This window comes from Sander lucioperca, chromosome 13 (assembly GCF_008315115.2).
Source record: "Sander lucioperca isolate FBNREF2018 chromosome 13, SLUC_FBN_1.2, whole genome shotgun sequence".
NCBI lineage: Eukaryota > Metazoa > Chordata > Actinopteri > Perciformes > Percidae > Sander > Sander lucioperca.
In genome coordinates this window covers 25,589,451-25,607,644 of record NC_050185.1, presented here as the reverse complement: position 1 = coordinate 25,607,644, position 18,194 = coordinate 25,589,451, and the positions used below count along the sequence as shown (strand labels likewise).

Sequence of the window (18,194 nt, the reverse complement as noted above, 5' to 3'; positions counted from 1 at the left end):
CCTTTCATACTACTCTCGACTGTAGTCGCTCTTAATGCTACGTCATCTTCTCATTGACTTTACTTTGGCATTGTTTTCTGTGGTGGCCACACGGATTTTTCACAAATTTCGTGCCACCACCACGTAATGTGGTGTTAACAGTTTATGATCATTTCATGGAATTCTGTGAGACCAGGCTGCTATCACATAACCATACCTGTAGTAATACAAGAACCCCTGATATGTCCCACACCAGGACAGAGGGGAAATATGGTTCCTGTGAGGACAATGATAGTTTACACAACACATGGGAGGGACAAAGCTTTCTGAACCATCCCCTTAGTGCTCAATTGAAAATAACCTCATGCAAATGTTTTATGCCAATGAGGTTTTGTCACAGCTCTTTGACTGGTAAAGTGAGACATAGGAGAATGTGTCACAGACTGACAAATGTTGAGGAGAATCATGATTCTGAGGCATCCTCCTCTGATGAGTAGGAGACTGTTGCATTAAGAGACAGTAAACAACATAAGTATTCACCTTTTCAACTTCCTTGCAAGATAAAACACCACCAGGGGGTGAGAAAGTGCATTCATTGTTGGAACCCATCATTAGCTTCTGTTTCCCTAGGGAACATCTAAACTGGGGCACCTTTGTGAGAGCAGGTGGTGAAAAGTTTGGGACAAAGCATTTCACTGGAATTTCTTCTTTGACGAGGAGACGCACATTCAGCTCATCATTTCAGAAAACTGGAGATGCAACCGGTAAGGAAATGGACATTGTTTGTGTAAAATTGTTGCTAGTAAGTGTTTATTTGTGTTGAGATTTTAGACCAATTGTCTGATTTGATAATGCTATTTGGGAAACAGTGATGGCAATCTAATTGACAATTGATTCCTTTCATATTGTATTTGAAATTTATAGTTTTCAGTTAGTAGATTAATACCATATTGTTGGTAAAACTTGAGCCTATCTGTGTCTGTCTGATTTTGCTGGGAGAAGTTTCTCCTTAGACTTACAGTAGTTAATTCCAATTGCTATTCATAATACAATGACTACAATGAAATGACATGATTAATTTGAAAATGTCCTTACTTAGAGTAATGCATATTTCTTTTTGTGTTTTTGCCTTTAAAGGTTATCAACCTAGCTACAATCTTCTACTGCTATTAGTAATTCTTCTGCTGCTTCTACCTACGAACTGAAATCCATCTGAAACAAACTAAACTGGAATTAAATAAAGAAGAAGTCAGAAGATATTTGAGTTGTCCCTTGCACCCTTTAGTCCATGAATAGGCCATTTTCGACTTTGAGGAAAAAGAGTCGAAGTGTGAACTGCACAACTTGACAGACTATTGGGGTTATCCCTTCTGTTGTTTCTTACCAGCAGATTCTGTTCTTTCTTATCCTTGTGGACACATTACCGTTCCAAAGATGGAAAGTTTTCATGGTCCCTCTCCCTACTAGCCTGGGTAAACCCTGACGAACTTCTGGCAAATTTGAGATTTGCTCTGCAAGTCAGTCTGGCGAAGAGCCCATTCAAACCCATTTCCAATGTCCCCAAAATCGAGGCACCAATCACAACCACTGAGGCGGGCTTAAACTAATCGCAACCTTTGAGGCGAGCTTTACGCGACGACGATAGCGCAGCGAAGGCAAGCAGCTTTTTGTTTACCTTCAACATGACGGCTACCGAAGAGCAGCGTCACCCGGATCGTTGGTCTGATTGGTTGAAGGACTATCCAATTGCGCCCAGAGGCATTTGAGCGGCGTCCGTTGGTGACGCCCCTTTGGAAATGAACTGTCAATGAACCTTTCCTAGACCCACTCTCAGTTACAGCTAAGAAGGGTCTGGTGTCAAACAGGCTATCTCCCTACTTGAATTGTATTGGGACAGTTATTTTCTGGTAACTGAGGGGTCACATTATTTTTAAATGTACTGCTTTTGTTGTTAAATTGGTTGCTATATAGGTTTTAACACTGTAATTAAAGAAACAAAGGTCATATAAAAGTTAATTTGCATTTCTCAATCAACAAAACATTGAATAAAAACACAACACTAAGTTGAGATACATGTTTCTTATTTATTTGTTCAATGAAATCAATTAAAAACCAACTGATCAACAGATTATCAAAATATCAGAATCACATTGAACTAATCTAACAGAATACAAAGTGTATACAAATGTGACATCATTTATATTGTGTTTATATCATCACTCTTTAAAACATGACATCATCATCAGAAAGAACCCATTGGAATCAGCTGGAATCGGCTGGAAACTGTTCGACTTGACAGTGGATTTTTGTCTCCGCCCTCGGCTGCTGCCGCCTGCTCTCGTCCACTTTACAGGCGAGGCGCAGTTCATCTCCAACGAGCCACATAGACAACTTAAACTAGTTGTCTATGTGAGAAAATGGTTTGTCATATTTAATCATCCATTAATGTGACATCATTTATATTGTGTTTACATCATCACTCTTTAAAACTGACATCAGAAACACGAGAAAATAAACATCTGGTAAAATTCATTCATGTAGAAACTTTATGAAATGTGATTCAGAGTTTGACATGCTTATGAATGTTTGTGAACATTAGAGGTTTAATTACTAAATGAATTATTAAATGATTAATTAATTATGGCTCACTGACTTTCAGTAGAAGCTTAAAATCAAGAATCAACTTGTAAATCAACTCGCACCATCTAAACGTTACCAATCTAAACGTTAAACATATCAAAGATGGCTAAAATAAATCAAAAGGCAACAACAAGACCAACAGAAAACATGACGTCCTCCTAACCCTTAAGGCGCTGACATACCAACCTGATTATCGGTCGTCTGATAGTCTGGCGAGGTTGGTGACTCGAGTCTGTTCGGTGTGTCCCGTGCCGTCGTCAGTCGGAGGAGCCATCAGCCTTCATTTGGGCCAATTTGACATGTTGAATGGGGGTGGGCAGTCGGACTCAAGGACCAATCTGATTGGTGGAGTGCTAGCCCTTTACTAGCGAATCAGAGAGCTGCCAACGCCAGTATCTTCTTATTACTCACCATTGTATTTTCTTCCGTTCAGCGAGTAATGACGACAACAACGATCCTTCTTGACTACTATCACCTCTCTCTGATGAAAACAAGGACTGACCACAGCGTGCTCTGTGTTTACGAGGTCTACAGAGATGTTCCATCATTTACAGTTTTCATTTTTTGGTCGACAATACAGATTAGGGCCGCCTGCTGTTATGGAAACGTATTACGTCTTGCGCACGCACAGAACGTACGCTTAAGTCGCCGTCGCTTTGGTGTGTTCTGAGGAACTTTTTGGAACTCGGGGAGACTGATCAGTCCGACTGCCTTTTCTGCCACACACACACACACACACAGACACACAGACACACACACAGTATATACAAACAACATATCCTAATCTACAGATGATCTCCATAAAGAGCTTGTCTCCTCTTCTCCCAGGCTTTATCAAGGTAACTGGCTAATTTATATGTTTCACATGTGAACAGCCATCTCAGTCTTTGAGCATCATCCATATTTACCAAATCAATCTCTGCTTTTATCTTACTAAACAAAAAATCACGCTGTTCACAATAAAATGGACAGTAGAAAACAACATGAAGTCATTTTCTATATCATTCAAACACCACATGGGTCAGATCTATTTTTCCTCTTCTCATCAACATCTCGTCCTGTTTCAGTCAGAGATATAACACCAGATCTCAGCTGAACACAGAGATCTTTGCCTTTTAGACAGATTATATTCAACATCATTCTCTGTGCCATATTCTGGTTTTATCATCACAAAAATACACAATTTTGGCTTGGTCCATATATCATCGGCCCACTGCTCTTCGTCTTTAGCAAACACAGATTCTTTATACAAACCAATATTCAGCTTTTCATTATTAAGAAACAACTCACCAAAACCTATAGTTACAAAACAGTTTGCATATATCGTTAGACCAAGAACCAGGAATGTGTTTATCCCAGAGAAATATTTTCCTCGTCAACCTATTTGCGTCTATATCTAATAAATGATTCCATAACTGATATATATATCTTCCAACGAGCCTCACATACAGTATACAGTATATATACTGTATACATATACTGTATGTATACTGTATATATATATACTGTATGTATACTGTATATAACTAACCAAAAGTAGATATTCTGTCAAAACAAACCAAAACTTAACAAATAAACATAACTTAAAAAATAAAATAATAACAGAATACATGAATTGAAGTGTAATTATTAAATAATATTATTGTGTGACAGAAAATCAAACTAACCTTAAAGCAGAGAGAGGCTGTTAGATTGCTGAAGTCCAGACAGAAAGTAAAAGTATTTATCAGTACTCTTCATCAGGTTTCACAGATCCAGCTCAGCCCCTCCCTGAACCCTCCTTCCAAATTTAATCTTCATGTTATATAATATAACCCTAATATAATAACTGAACAAAAACAGGAACAAGAGACAGACTTCCTGTTTCTCTGCCAACCTTAAAGACAAATCACTTCTTTCTTTTGTTGCTTTACTTTCCATTATATTACATTACTATATATTACATTACATTTATATATATTACATTATATTACATTACTATATATTACTATATATTGTAGAAATATTTCTATAATCTAGATGTGATATTCTCAGTATTAAAAGTTCATATTATATTGTGTTGCTAATCGCTATGAGCTGTGTGTAGTCATTAGATGTTGGGAGGACACACAGATGGTTTAGCTTAAGATTTTACTACAGTTTATTATAGTATGTGAAAGTGAAATGTAAGTTAGAAACGGTTTAATGCTAGACAGAGAAGTAAAACCAGGAAATGACTGATAGGTTGATGTGTGTGCGTTCGGTCGAGGTGGAAAGGTCACGAAGAGCAAGAAGAGGAAGTTACAGTTAAACCACAAACAGTCATGCCAGGATAAAATAAATAAATAGATTTAAGTTAAAAAGTTGCATAAGGGATTAGGGTAGATGAAACTGTGGCTCAGTGGTAGAGTGGTCGCCTGCCAATCAGAAGGTCGGTAGTGAGTGTTTATCTGATGAGCAGGTGGCTCCTTGTACGGCAGCCTCGGCCACAGTGTCTGAATGTGTGTGAATGGTGAATGGTCCCTGTACTATGTTAAAGCGCTTTGAGTAGTCGTTTAGACTAGAAAAGCACTATATAAAAACTGTCCATTTACATTACAGGCAACACGCACAAACAGAACAGTGGCCATTTTTGAATAAAAGCTGTTGTTTGATTTGGACTTGATGGACCTGAATCTCCTACCAGAGGGCAGTGGATAGAACAGAGAGTGACCAGGGTGTGTAATGTCCTTGAAGATACAACTGGCTTTCTTCTGCAGTTTTCTTCACAGGCATTGTAGATGTCTGTGAGTGACGGCAATGGTGCTCCAATGACGCACACAGCAGCCCTAACCCGCTGTAGGTGCTTCCTAGTCTTTTCTGTGCAGCTGGAGAACCACACATTGCAGCAATAGGTTAGTATGCTCTCTATCGCTGACCGGTAGGAGTTGGTCAGCAGGTGGAGAGGGAGGTGAGTGAGTTTTAGCTTCCATAGGAAGTAGAGCCTCTGTTGTGCCTTTGCCACCTGGTGAGAGATGTGCGTTGTCCAGGACATCTCAGCTGACCTCTTAAAGCTCTCTACTTACTCTCCATGAATGGAGAGGGCAGAGTGCTCAGTGTGCATTGATCTCCTAAAGTCCATTATGATTTCCTTGGTTTTGGAAGAGTTTAAGTCCAGGTTATTTAGAAGACACCAGTTTGTCAAATGCTGAACCTCCTCTCTGTAGGCTGCCTCATTGTTGTTAGATATCAGGCCTACTATGGTGGTCTCGTCAGCAAATTTGACAATGGTGTTATTGGGGTGAATGGGAGAGCAGTCGTGTGTAAATATGGAAATGAAATATGGAAGGAGGGGGCTGAGGACGCAGCCCTGGGGTGTGCCTGTGTTGAGTGTGAGGGTGGATGATGAATGCTTCCCCATCCGTACATTCTGTGGTCTGTTACTGAGGAAGTCCAAGATCCACATGCACAGTGAACTGCCCACGCCAAGGTTACTCATTTTTTGTACCAGTTTCTGGGGAATGATAGTATTAAAAGCGGCGCTAAAATCCACAAACAGCATCCTTACATAGGTGTTGTCATTGTCTAAGTGTGTGAGGGCTGTGTGAAGGGCTGTGATGATAGCATCCTCTGTTGATCTCTTTGCTTTGTATGCAAACTGGTGTTGGTCATGACCATCAGGGATGCCAGATTTGATATGGGAGAGAATGAGTCTCTCAAAGCACTTGGTGATAACTGGTGTTAACGCAACCGGTCGGTAATCATTGAGGCACTTAACTATGTTCTTCTTGGGGCATATTTATAGTAGCTGATTTCAAGTGGGGACTGCAGCCTGCTGTAGCGAGCATTAAAAATGGTGGTAAAAACCTCTGTTAGCAGGACTGCACAGTCCTTAAGGATTCTTCCGGTGACACCATCTGGGCCAGCTGCCTTCCTTGGGTTAACTCCACGCAGGGCGGACCTTACCTGATGTTGGGTCAAATACAGAGGGTCATCCTTCCCTGGTAGTGCTTGCTGGGTGCAGATCGTCCTGCTCCGTTGGTCAAAACGGGAGAAGAACTGGTTCAGCGTGTCTGGAAGCATACTATCTGTGGTGTCGGTGTCTGTGAAACTGTCCTTGTAGCCAGTAAGAGTTTTAATTCCCTGCCACATTTCTTTGGAGTTGTTAGTGGAAACGTGTTCCTCTATTTTCTGTTTGTACTTGCGCTTGGCCTCTTTGATGCCTTGTCTCAGATTATATCAAGCCTCTTTGTAGGTCTGCAGGTTCCCGGATCTGAAGGCCACATCTTGGGATTTGAGTAGATACCTCAGCTTGCTGTTGAACCAGGTTTTTGATTTGGGAATATTTTAACCTGTTTTGTTACAGTCACTGTCTCAGCACAGAAGTTTATGTATGAGAGCTAGAGTGTGTTCTTCCAAGTCTGACCCCTCTGCAACAGTTTTGCAGGGCTGAAGAAGCCTCCTCAGTCCAGACCCTCATGTTTTGATGGATGGTCTCTGACTGCAGCTGAGTGGCTTATATGCTGGTGTCAGGGCAATAGAGAAGTGATCTGAGAGACCTAGATGTGGCTGGCTTTGTACGCTTGTGAAATATTGCAGTGTACTTGGTCTAATGTGTTGCTTTCTCTGGTTGGTTACATACTTTTGTAAAATTTGGGCAATACAGTCTTAAGATTGGCGTGGTTAAAATCTCCTGCAACTATGACAACACTGTCTGGTTGCTGGTGTGTTGTAACTCTCCATAGCTAGTTTGGCATTAGCGTGTGGTGGTACGTAAACAGCTAATATTACAACCAAAGTAAATTCCCTGGGCAAATAGAAGGGTCTGCAGGGTAACTAGATATTCTATTTCTGAAGAGCAGTGGGTGTCTTTAACTGTGGCGTTTGCACACCATAGGTTGTTAGTGAAGATACAAAGTCCGCCTCCTCTGCTCTTACCAGAGAGAATGTTCCTATCGGCTCTGAAGACGGTGCGGCCCGTGAGCTCGATAGCAGCATCTGGGATGCCAGGTCTCTGTTATTACAATTACGCAATAGTCCATGCTGTGTGTGGCAGTTCACATCCTTAGCTCATCCATTTTATTGTTGAGTGACCGAGAGTTGGCCAAAAAGAGACGCTGGATCGCTGGTTTGTGGGGGGTTAGCCTTAAGTTTGGCCCGTAGTCCTCCTCTCTTTCCCCGCTTCTGCTTCCTCTCCTTAGCGGGGGATGGTAGTCTCCCCACTCACCGGTGATCGCCGGATCTCTGGAGGAATGGAGTTCCAGTTGTATTTGTTCTGAGTGCAGTAATCCCCCACCAGAAGCAGTTGCGCTAGATTGTATCGTACAGAAGCATCCACTCTTACAGACAAGCTCACAAAACCCACTGTCAAAGTAAAGTAACCGTCAAAGCTGTGGGAGTGCCGGACTGCAGCGTCTGCACGCGCTGCCATCTTACCATTAGAGTCATTTTATGGACCCACATATGTGTGTGTAAGACTTAACTGCTGGACTAGTAAACTTGCTTGACTTTAATCTATCATCTCTGCATTGCTCTTTGAGTTCTGGTATCAAAAGTCTCATCAACAGACGCGCAGGAATTAGAGTGGTTACGAGTATATGGAGTCAGATCTTTTCTGGCCTTCGGGCCTGAGTTTATTCCCAATTCTCAACCAGAGATGGTTTTCAGTCCCCTCCAGACTAGAGGGTGACACAGGAATCAATTGTCGCTTCCATCCCATCCTGAGCCCACGAAAATACTCCCCTCATATACCAATCACATTACTGCCCCCCTCCCCAAAAATCCTGTCCTGCTAAATCCCGAGAGAGACTCCTGAATCTAGGAGTAGTATACTACTAGGATCTAGTAGTATGAAAAGGCGAAAATCCGCGTAGGGAGGTTGGTCGGGGGGGTGGATGGGTCAAACAATACAGGACTTTCACCCAGGAGACCGGGGATGGCGTCCCGCCTGTGGCGTTTTGTTTCCCTGTTGTTGTTTTCCTAATCCCAACCATCCCGTTATTGTCATGCGTCCCCCGCGGCCGTCTCCCGGCGTGTGAGGCGTCCTTTCCCCGTTGTGTTTTTCCTAAACCCAATCTCTGAATAGATGTTCCCATTTCGTGCTGGCCACCACGAAAAAAAAATAGATAAACGTGTTGTTGTACATGTATCAATAGATTAAAAACAACATGACAATTACACAAACTGCCGTGAGACCGTGTTGTTCATTACGTAATTCCTAACGGAGATCTTATCACACTCAAAACACACATTTATAGATTTAGGGTAGGTTAGAACAGCGGTCCCAAACCCCCGGGCCGTGGACCGGTACCGGTCCGTGGGTCATTTGGTACCGGGCCGCAGAGAAAGAATAAATAACTTATATTAGTCTGAACGATGTTTTATTTTGAAAAATGACCGGATTCCCTCTGATACATCCGTCTATGACTCACTCTTGACGCTTGACAGCAACCAAAACAAAATTACGGAGTAGACTGGACATAAGCAGCACACTTCGGGTGTCATTGTCTCCCATTACTCCTAGATCGGACCGTCTCGTTGCAGAGAAACAAGCTCAGGGCTCCCATTGATTTAGCGTTATGGTGAGTTGTATTTTTCATGCACTTTATATTTGTTTTTGTGTTGTATCTTATTTTGAAGGCATGTTTAAACATTACCATAGCGACCAGAGAGTGTTAGGGGGCAGAGAGGATGTTACTCATGTTATGTTGTTGGCGCGATGTTACGAGGACGCTGCTAATAAAGTTGCATACGAGTACACAGTGGATTCACGTTTATTATTATAAATACCACAGTTTTTATGCCGGTCGTATCATTTTATTTTGTGTATTTATCCGCCACACCTTAAAGGCCGGTCCGTGAAAATATTGTCTGACATTAAACCGGTCCGTGGCGCAAAAAAGGTTGGGGACCGCTGGGTTAGAAGAATCGCTGCCTTCTGCATACTAAGTAGTCTAGGAATGCCTCGCAATCTTTGGGCGCACTCACCGCATTGCAACTTCATTTTTTTATTTAATCTCCGGCTCCGTTCTGCTCCCGCCCACTCCTGTTGATTTTATGCTCTATTCCGTCCCTATCACGTTACCAACAGTGAAATTGACTCCTGTACCACGGGACTCCTGCGGGAATACCATGACCTGCGAGTCCCGAAAAATTGTCACCCTCTACTCCAGACCTCTCTCGTGTTGTTTTGTAGAAGGCGTACCTCCAACGTGTTCTTTCCTTCCTTATCTCCTAACAGTAAAGTATTTTAAAACACAGTTTTTATCAGTGTAATGTTATTCTATGTTGCTTAGTTTGGCATTAACCTCTAACCCTGGCAAATGTTTCTTCAGGTGAAGGATCTGAATATTTCTAACCTCACTGACTGTAAGTCAGAGTTTCCTCCAGCAGGTGGAGCTGCTGTTGCATGCTGGGATATCTCCAGTGTGTCCTTCTGCAGCCTGAAACCCCTTCAAGGTAAGTTCCTCTCTCTCAGTCTCAGACGGACCGTCTCACATATCCATCCTCAGCGGGACTACTTCTTTATTTCAGGATTTTATTGGACACATTTATATCTTTACAGAGACAGAGTTTAAACTTTTAAACAGAGAAATACAGAATAGAAAAGAAAACTGTGACCACAAGTGACAGACACACAGCAGGCCCAGCTCTAGCAGGAGGGCCATCACAGGCACAAACACATGGGGAAATAAAGTTTGAGAAATACAGAAGTTACCCTTTAAAAATGTATTTATATGTATAATGTTCTGCTGTACCGGGAAATAAGTGTCACATTACAATAAACTGGTTCCCATCTTTGTTCTTCATAGTAACGTTTCACCCTACATCATGCAAAGTACGATTGATTTGTGTTCACACATCCTTTTGTTTTTGCTGTAGACTTCTACATAAAGCTCACACAGGTTAACAGATGACACAGTTCAACAGTAATCTGCCAGTGTGAGAATGAAGATCTCTGAGTTTTACACTGTGGCTGCTGCTCTGCATTTATTTAATGAAAGTATTCTAGATTAATTACTGTGTATGTCATTAGCAATGGCCAATGTTGTGTAAAAAAGATACACAAAACAATTTATTTTAACAATTAGTTTTAATCAGGCTTTGCCATAAAGGTAAAATGTGCATTCCATGCAAACAGCATCCCAGTCTCCTAGAGCTCATCCACTGTCCATAGTGGCATGACTACAGTGACCTTTCTTTGGTCTTGCTCATCCAACATTGTCTGGTGGAATGGAGACAGAGGCACCACTGTACAGTCTTCTAAGAGAAGTCTTTCTGCTGACACCACAACACTGGGCTTCACAGAAAGCATATCAGCTGTGTCATTGCATGACAAAGTCCCAACCATTTGTCTTCTTAAAATACTGGCAAATTCATCATATTCACATGTCCGTGGCATATGAAGCTGTTGGCTCTGCTGAAATGGCCTCATAATCTGGACTTCAATTGTCTATTGTCTATTCTATTGTTATTAAACTTCCCCAGTATTCCATTAAAACTCACTGTAATTCACCTCCACACCAGTCTGTGTGCTGTTCGCTCCCTGCTGGTTAATCTGCCTCCTCTTTGTCTTTCTCTATCACTCTGCCCCTACTCACTGCTGTGATTTGAAAAATAGTGGAGGGAGATGACTCCTCTGAGAGTTAGAGCAAAAGCTTCCAAAGTATGGGAGTATTTCAGACCAACTGGTAAAAGAGTTGTCTGTACACTCTGTCAAACTTCACTTGCTTATCACGGAATTACAACCACGCTCCTAAAAGATGTACGGAGCGTTTCTATTTTTTTCCTCTGTCACCTCCGGGGCTCCGTAAAGATGCGCCCACAGAAAAGGAAAATACAACGTAAGTATATGATTATTAATGAAACGGTGAGCTAGTCTGTACTGTTTATTAACTCTTGAGAAGTACAATGACTGTCTTTTGATGTTAAACAGGCTACTTAGACTTTGGCAGTAATGTTTAAACCCCACCATGCAGGCAAGTTTAAACGCTAGCAGCACAGAGCTGTGTGCCTGGGTGGCTGCTTTCAGCGTTTTCATTATTAGGCAGAGCTAAGCGGGGCCAGTGTAAGTTGTATGTGAAGACTTCAGCTCGGAGTCCAGCGAGAAGAAAGAGGGTAAGATAGATCCATTTTGGTCAATGTGACTTTTTTTAATGAATTAATAGATGTGTTGTGTCCATAAGCAGTGCATCGCGCAGTACTGATTGTCTTTATTGGTTGATTTTACAGCTGCTGGAAGCGAGACAGAGTGTGCTGGATGGATTGTGCGTCCTTTTTGCAGCCAGCAGAAGTACAGGGCAACGCACCACAGACGTCTGCAGAACGGACTGAATAAAGACAGAATACCTCCAGTTACATTTCTTACCAGTTTACCATTTGTTGTGTAGGCTGTGTTTGTTGTGTGCTAATAAAGCTCTTTTTTTGAATAAACATCACATTCCTGGCAAATTTTCCTTTCCTCAATAAATTCATGTCCTTGATGGTAATATAGTGTAGTCCATAGCATAACAATGACATGAATATACAACATAATAGCATATACATATATATATATATATATATATATATATATATGGTGAAGTGACTGGTGATTTTAGGAGTGATTTTAGTTGTTTAAAAGTAGTGGCTTCAGCCAATACTCCATCCATCTTCGTCCACTTATCCGGTATCGGGTTGCAGGGGTAGCAGCTCCAGCAGAGGACCCCAAACTTCCCTTCCCTTTCAGCCAATACTGAGAGAGGAAATTCAAGCCAGGCCAGACATTCTGTGGACAGGCGCGGTGTCGCTGCTATTCATATGCTTATTAGAGCCATTAGCACCTCTGCTGGAGCTCTCCACATACGTCATGGTTTGTTTCCATCAACATGTGGCACAGACGAACGCGACGGTCACAGCCTGTAACTGACGTTAACTGCCGAAAATTAGGGAGATTTACGGGTGTTTGCGGGGACGAAAATCCCACTTTTCATGAAGTGTTCTCTTTTACCCTCCTCAAATCCACTTTCCCTCTCGCGCTGCTGTTTACCTCTCCTCACCTCCTCAGGTGTCCGGTAACAGATCCTGTTTTCTGGATGATTGCTTTCAACAAGGAAGTTTGTCCTCAGACAACATGAAACTAAACAGAAAGATGGAGAGATCAGGTTGCCTCTGTCAGCTTGTGTTGTTACAGTACATTTGACGATGTAAATCACTCATTCTTTTGTTTGCTCTTCATGCAGTTCATTCATCCATGTAATCCATTTGTGGACATAACACGAGATGGATAAATGGTGTACACAATGCCCTCCAGATGATGATAATGATGCAAACAATTACTAATGAAAAAAAGTATCTATTTTGTAAGAAAGTTTGTCTGTTTTGCAGTAATATCTGACATTCTCAACCGGTTCTCACTCTTAACTTGTCATATACGGCAGCTTGGTCAGTGGCCCTCAGTCTGATACCGACCAACAAAGCACCCTTGAGCGTCTGTATGAGATGCACTGGGCTCACAGAGTCACCACTGCTGGACCACGTTGCTGGAAGATAACGTAGAAAGATGGTAGGGAGTAGTATTAAAGACTGGAGCTCTCCATCAGGACACAGGTTGGGGTGGTGGATGGGTTAAATGAGTCTGATGTTTCACCTTGGTTTTTACCCTGACGCGATAGGAGGTGTGAGGGCCCGTCTAACGCTGCTTGCAGCTTTAATTTATTTTATATTTGACCTTTATATATCAATGGTGTCCTGGCCAAGAAGGCAGTAAAGTTACAGGTTGATAACATACATACATACAATAAAATATAAATGGTACAGAGTAAACACTAAAAACATACCCACCTTAATGAAATCTAAGGTGTAGTGGTGACTGTTTAAATGGGTTAGCAGGATCTTTCAACAGATATTGAGACGCACCTACTGTGATCACACCATTTCTACAGAATAAATATTTGAATAGATTCTAGTTTTATTTCGTAGCTGAAACATGTCTTGAACATGATATAACAGCCAAACATAACAAAATCAGGTAGTCACACACACACACACACACACACACACACACACACACACACACACACACACAGGCACACACACACACACACACACAGGCACACACACACAGGCATACACGCACATCCTGTTATCTCTGGTCACTAACTGGGAATTTGAACACTGAACGCACTGTGTATGTGTGTGTGTGTGTGTGTGTGTGTGTGTGTGTGTGTGTGTGTGTGTGTGTAATACTTAGGATGTAATATTATACTGAGGAAACAGAGAGCAGACAGTGTTTCTACACACACTACTTCCCATCCTGGTCCTGAGAGGACAGCAGTTGACTCATGTTTGAGACTAAAGTACATGTGTTGAACTGTAAAATGGATTCAGCAGCATGTGTCTCAAAAACACAACACAGTTCTTTTGTCCCTCTATCCTGGGGGTTGTCAACATGAATGTTGAAATCACCAGCAATAACTACACAGTCAAAGTTAATACAGATTAAAGACAGCAGTTCAGTAAAGTTGTCAAAGAAGGATGCCCAGTATTTAGGTGGCCTGTAGATAATTAGAAATAAAGGTCGAGAGGGGGACCTTAACTGAAGAGCCACATATTCAAAAGAAGCAAAGTTTCCATAAGCTATTTGAGTACATTGGAACGAGTCGTTAAACAAAATGGTGACTCCACCTCCTTTCTTATTCGCTCTATTCTCACTCATAAAACTGAAGTTAGGGGGAGCTGACTCAATGAGAACAGCATCACTGTTATTATGGTCTAACCAGGTTTCAGTTAAAAACATAAAATCAAGATTGTGCTTAATAATAAAATCATTGATTAAAAATGTTTTCCTGCCAAAGACCTGACGTTTAGTAAGGCTAGTGTTAGTGTGTTAAGATAGTTATCTGTCTCGTTTTTTGGGACAGGATGTTGCTGACGAGGAATGGATGCTAAATTTGCTAAGTTGGCAGTTAAGTGCTTCTTTTTCTTACTTAGCGGATTCACCATTCTTTTTCTACTACCTATCACAACATAGATTGACGAAGAATTGAATACACAGGGCCCAGGCTTGTCCTGGAAAGAGTCATGAGTGCCACTAGGCATGCAGCCTGGGCCCAGCACATATCAGTTAAAGCTTGTTTCATTCTGTACACAAGCATACTTATCAGTCTGTTGAGAAGGAGTTCGCTGCCGTCCTGGAGGGGGCAGAGGTGCCTGGCGTTTTACTGTCAGTGGTTGAGTCCAAACAGGGTCAGTTTGATGCTGGGGGCGAGTGGTGGGAGAAGGAAATGGGGCAAACTTGATTCCAGCATCTACCAGCTGCTCCATCCGGTCAGTGAACCCCAACATGTGGCAGGGGGAAAGAGGGGAAAGGGTGAGTGGGGAGAGCGATGGATCATCGGTGTTGGTAAGGGGGTTTGAGGAGTGTTGGACGGGTGAAGGGGGTTGAGATTTCTCGTCTCCGCTCTGAGGTCCTCCATGGTCAAATCTTTGCTCAGGTGGGGGCTGTGGTGGATCACTGCTGCACTTTGTTGTGTCTTCCTCTTGTTTTCATTTATCTTGTCCTGTGTCCTTGGCCGAGGGAGCAGATGTGTGGTGCAGAAAGTAAAGTAGGCTAGAGGTGAACAGCTTTACTCCTGGCTTGTTAAGGAAAAGTCCATCTGCTTTAAAAAGATGTCTGCCGTCCCAGACAATGTTTAAATTGTTAATGAACCGCAGAGAGTGGACGGTACATGCAGTTGAAAGCCATTTGTTCAGTGCCAACAGTCTGCTGAATCTCTCAGCTCCTCTTCTGACTGGTGGTATAGGGCCACTGATAAACAGCTCCGCGTTTAGGGAGCTGACTGTGTTCAGCAGATTCATAAAGTCACGATTCAGCACTTCAGACTCTTGCTTTACATCATGTGACCCTATATGCAGTATAATGTTTTTCACAGTTGGGTGTGCTGCCATGATATCCGGGATTCTTTGGGCCAAGTCAGACACCATGTCTTTGGGCCGAAAACAGAGTATTTTGGTGTTTTTACTACTTTTTACCTCTTTTACAGCAGAGTCACCCACAATCAGAGTTTGAGGCCCAGTCGTTAGCTTTCCCTGTAGCTTTTTACTTTTTAGATTGCTCTCAGTCCTTACCCTGCTGTGTGACGATGAGACGCAATCCAGGTCATGTCCAGGGACCTGCTGCAGAGGAGCAAGTTATCCACTTGCACACTCGGTTGTTGGGGAGGCATTTTCTTGCTAATTTTCCATTTTGCGGCTGTCCACGGCTGTGTCCTACTGAGTACAGGGGTTGAAGAGGCGCTCTGCCTGGATGGTAATGCAGCCCAGCCGTTCATATCACAAATCTCAGGGCGCTGTGCCCTGCCCGTTAGTCGTCCTCCCATTTCACAGGAAGATTTACTCTTAGGCTTTGCACCAAAAGAGTTCCAGGGAGGACTACCACTTGTTGATTTATTACCCGTTCCATAGCCCTCCTGTTTCTTTGCAGTCTTGTTGGTGCTAATTAGCCGTGTGTTAGCATGCTTTTGTCCATTGTTTTGGGGCCATGGTAAAGTGGTGTCATTCCCACATGATCTGTTCACTTCCACATTTACTTCTAACTGTTGAATTTTGGTTTCCAGAACTACAATCTACTGAAGCAGTTTGTAGTAGTCATCCACAGAGAAGGGAGGCACTAATTAGCTTTATCTACAATCACTGTAGGACAGGCTTGAGCTATTGATACGCCACGCTCACGCAGAAAAATGTTGAAAAATGGCATAGCTTACTATGTCTACAAAAAATGTATAGTCCAGTGATTTATAAGTATCCAAGAGCTGCTGCTCATAGTTTCTCTCAGAGGAAAAGTAAGATTATCAGCAGAAATATGCAAGCAGAGGCAGGAGCAAGCAGCAAAGCATCTGCACTGTAAGAAGCAGGAAGTGGTAGAGCAACAAAATACTCCACTTTGTGTAAAATGAAGCTATTTAAAACCAACGTTTTCTTGCAAACCTTTAGCGACCGAAGCCGCGGTGGTAAGACAAGGCGAAGATGTGTGCTCAGAGTATTTATTTCCCCGGTCACCGGATGCGGCGTTCAAAGACTGCTGACCAATGGGGATTCAGAGTGTTCTTGAAGGTGTGTGAACTACACGGCTGTAGTTCATAGACTTCCGACTATTTTGGGGACTTTTTTATACGGGAGTGTGAAATCTCCAGGCTGTCAAAATTACGTGTAGGCCCCGATCTCTTTGTCTGTTGCCACGGTTTCCTTTGTCTCAGAAAGCAGTCAGGCTGTGGAGTTGCCTGTAGGCCACAGCTGTCTCAGGCACATGTTGACCCCATGTATCCTTGTTTAAAATCAGTTCTTTGTTTAAAATCAAGTTTAACACTGGTTTAAGTGGTCCCAACAATGTTATGTTCAATGTGTCATTAAACGTCCAAATTTCTGGGTTCCCAGTCCAACCCAGTCAGAAACTACATATGTGTCTACGGCATAGACTGTATAAAACAGGTCTATGGTCGGAAATGTCAACTCTGAAAGATATAACGTTATTTGCTCTCTGGAAGACATTGACAAAGATGAAAACTAAGTACATTTACTTGAGCATTTTATTTTAGTTAGTTTTGCAAACAGACATTACAGTTTTAGTTAGTTAATTATTGTAATGCCTCGTTTTTATTTTATTTCAGTTAACGACAATGTTTTTTTCCTCCTAGTTTTTGTTATTTTGTTCTTTTTTGTTAACAATTATAACCTTGGTCAACATACAAACACATGGGAAGATAAGGCCAAGTTTAAAGGTACCCTTTAACAATGTAATCATAGATCATCAAAGTGTTTATCTTCTCTGGAAAATGTTCTGTGAAGAAGTGGTTACACCCTTGTTAATCAAACTAACGTTGACACATCATGTGTGACAATGTAAATTAACAATTCAACATCTGTGACGTCCTATGTGATGTTGTTTTTCTGTAGACTTCTATATAAAGCTCACACAGGTTAACAGACGGCCCAGTTCATCAGTAAGCTGCCAGTGTGAGGATGAAGATCTCTGTGAGTTTTATGCTGTTGCTGCTGCTCGGCACAGTCTCCCCAAGTGAAAGTACCGATTGTCAGAAGGCTTTTCCTCAAGACATCTACGCTGCACTGAGAGAGATGACCGCCTCGTTGGTTCAACTGAAGGCTGACATGAGATTCCTGCAGACTCAAGGTACAGTAATGATCTGTTTTACATCGTGTCATAGCAGTTCAGAGATTTCCAAAAGGAGAGAAATATGTATTTTTCTGTGTAGTGGAGCCGGCACATACAGTAGCTACCAATTATTTTCATGGTGGATTAATGAGTGGATTATTTCTCCTTGTTTGTTCAACTGAAGGTTGACATGACGTCGCAAAAGAGACTCAACGTACAATAGTGAAGTCATCTCTACAAACCTGTTGTTTTACACCGTGTCATAGCAGAAATATATTCAAATGCTCAAACCGATTAATTGATTATCAGAATAGTTAGAGATTTATTTAATAGTTGATGACTAAATACACTAATCTTAGCAGCTCTGGAGCAATATCTAAAGAAACTGTCTCTGATTATACTATCTAAAGAAACTGTCTGATTTTACTATCTAAACAAACTGTCTGATTTTACTATCTAAAGAAACTGT

General features: G+C 42.0%; 1 protein-coding gene across 1 annotated transcript in view; it reads left to right on the top strand.

Moving 5' to 3' along the window:
- The first annotated feature begins 17,527 nt into the window (after positions 1 to 17,527).
- Positions 17,528 to 18,194, top strand: part of LOC116064077 (collagen alpha-1(VIII) chain-like) — a 5,228-nt gene continuing 4,561 nt past the window's right edge. The window contains exon 1 of the mRNA XM_035990856.1: positions 17,528 to 17,743. Coding sequence (XP_035846749.1) covers positions 17,575 to 17,743 — 169 coding nt within the window. The 5' untranslated portion in view covers positions 17,528 to 17,574. The remainder of the gene's footprint in view (positions 17,744 to 18,194) is intronic.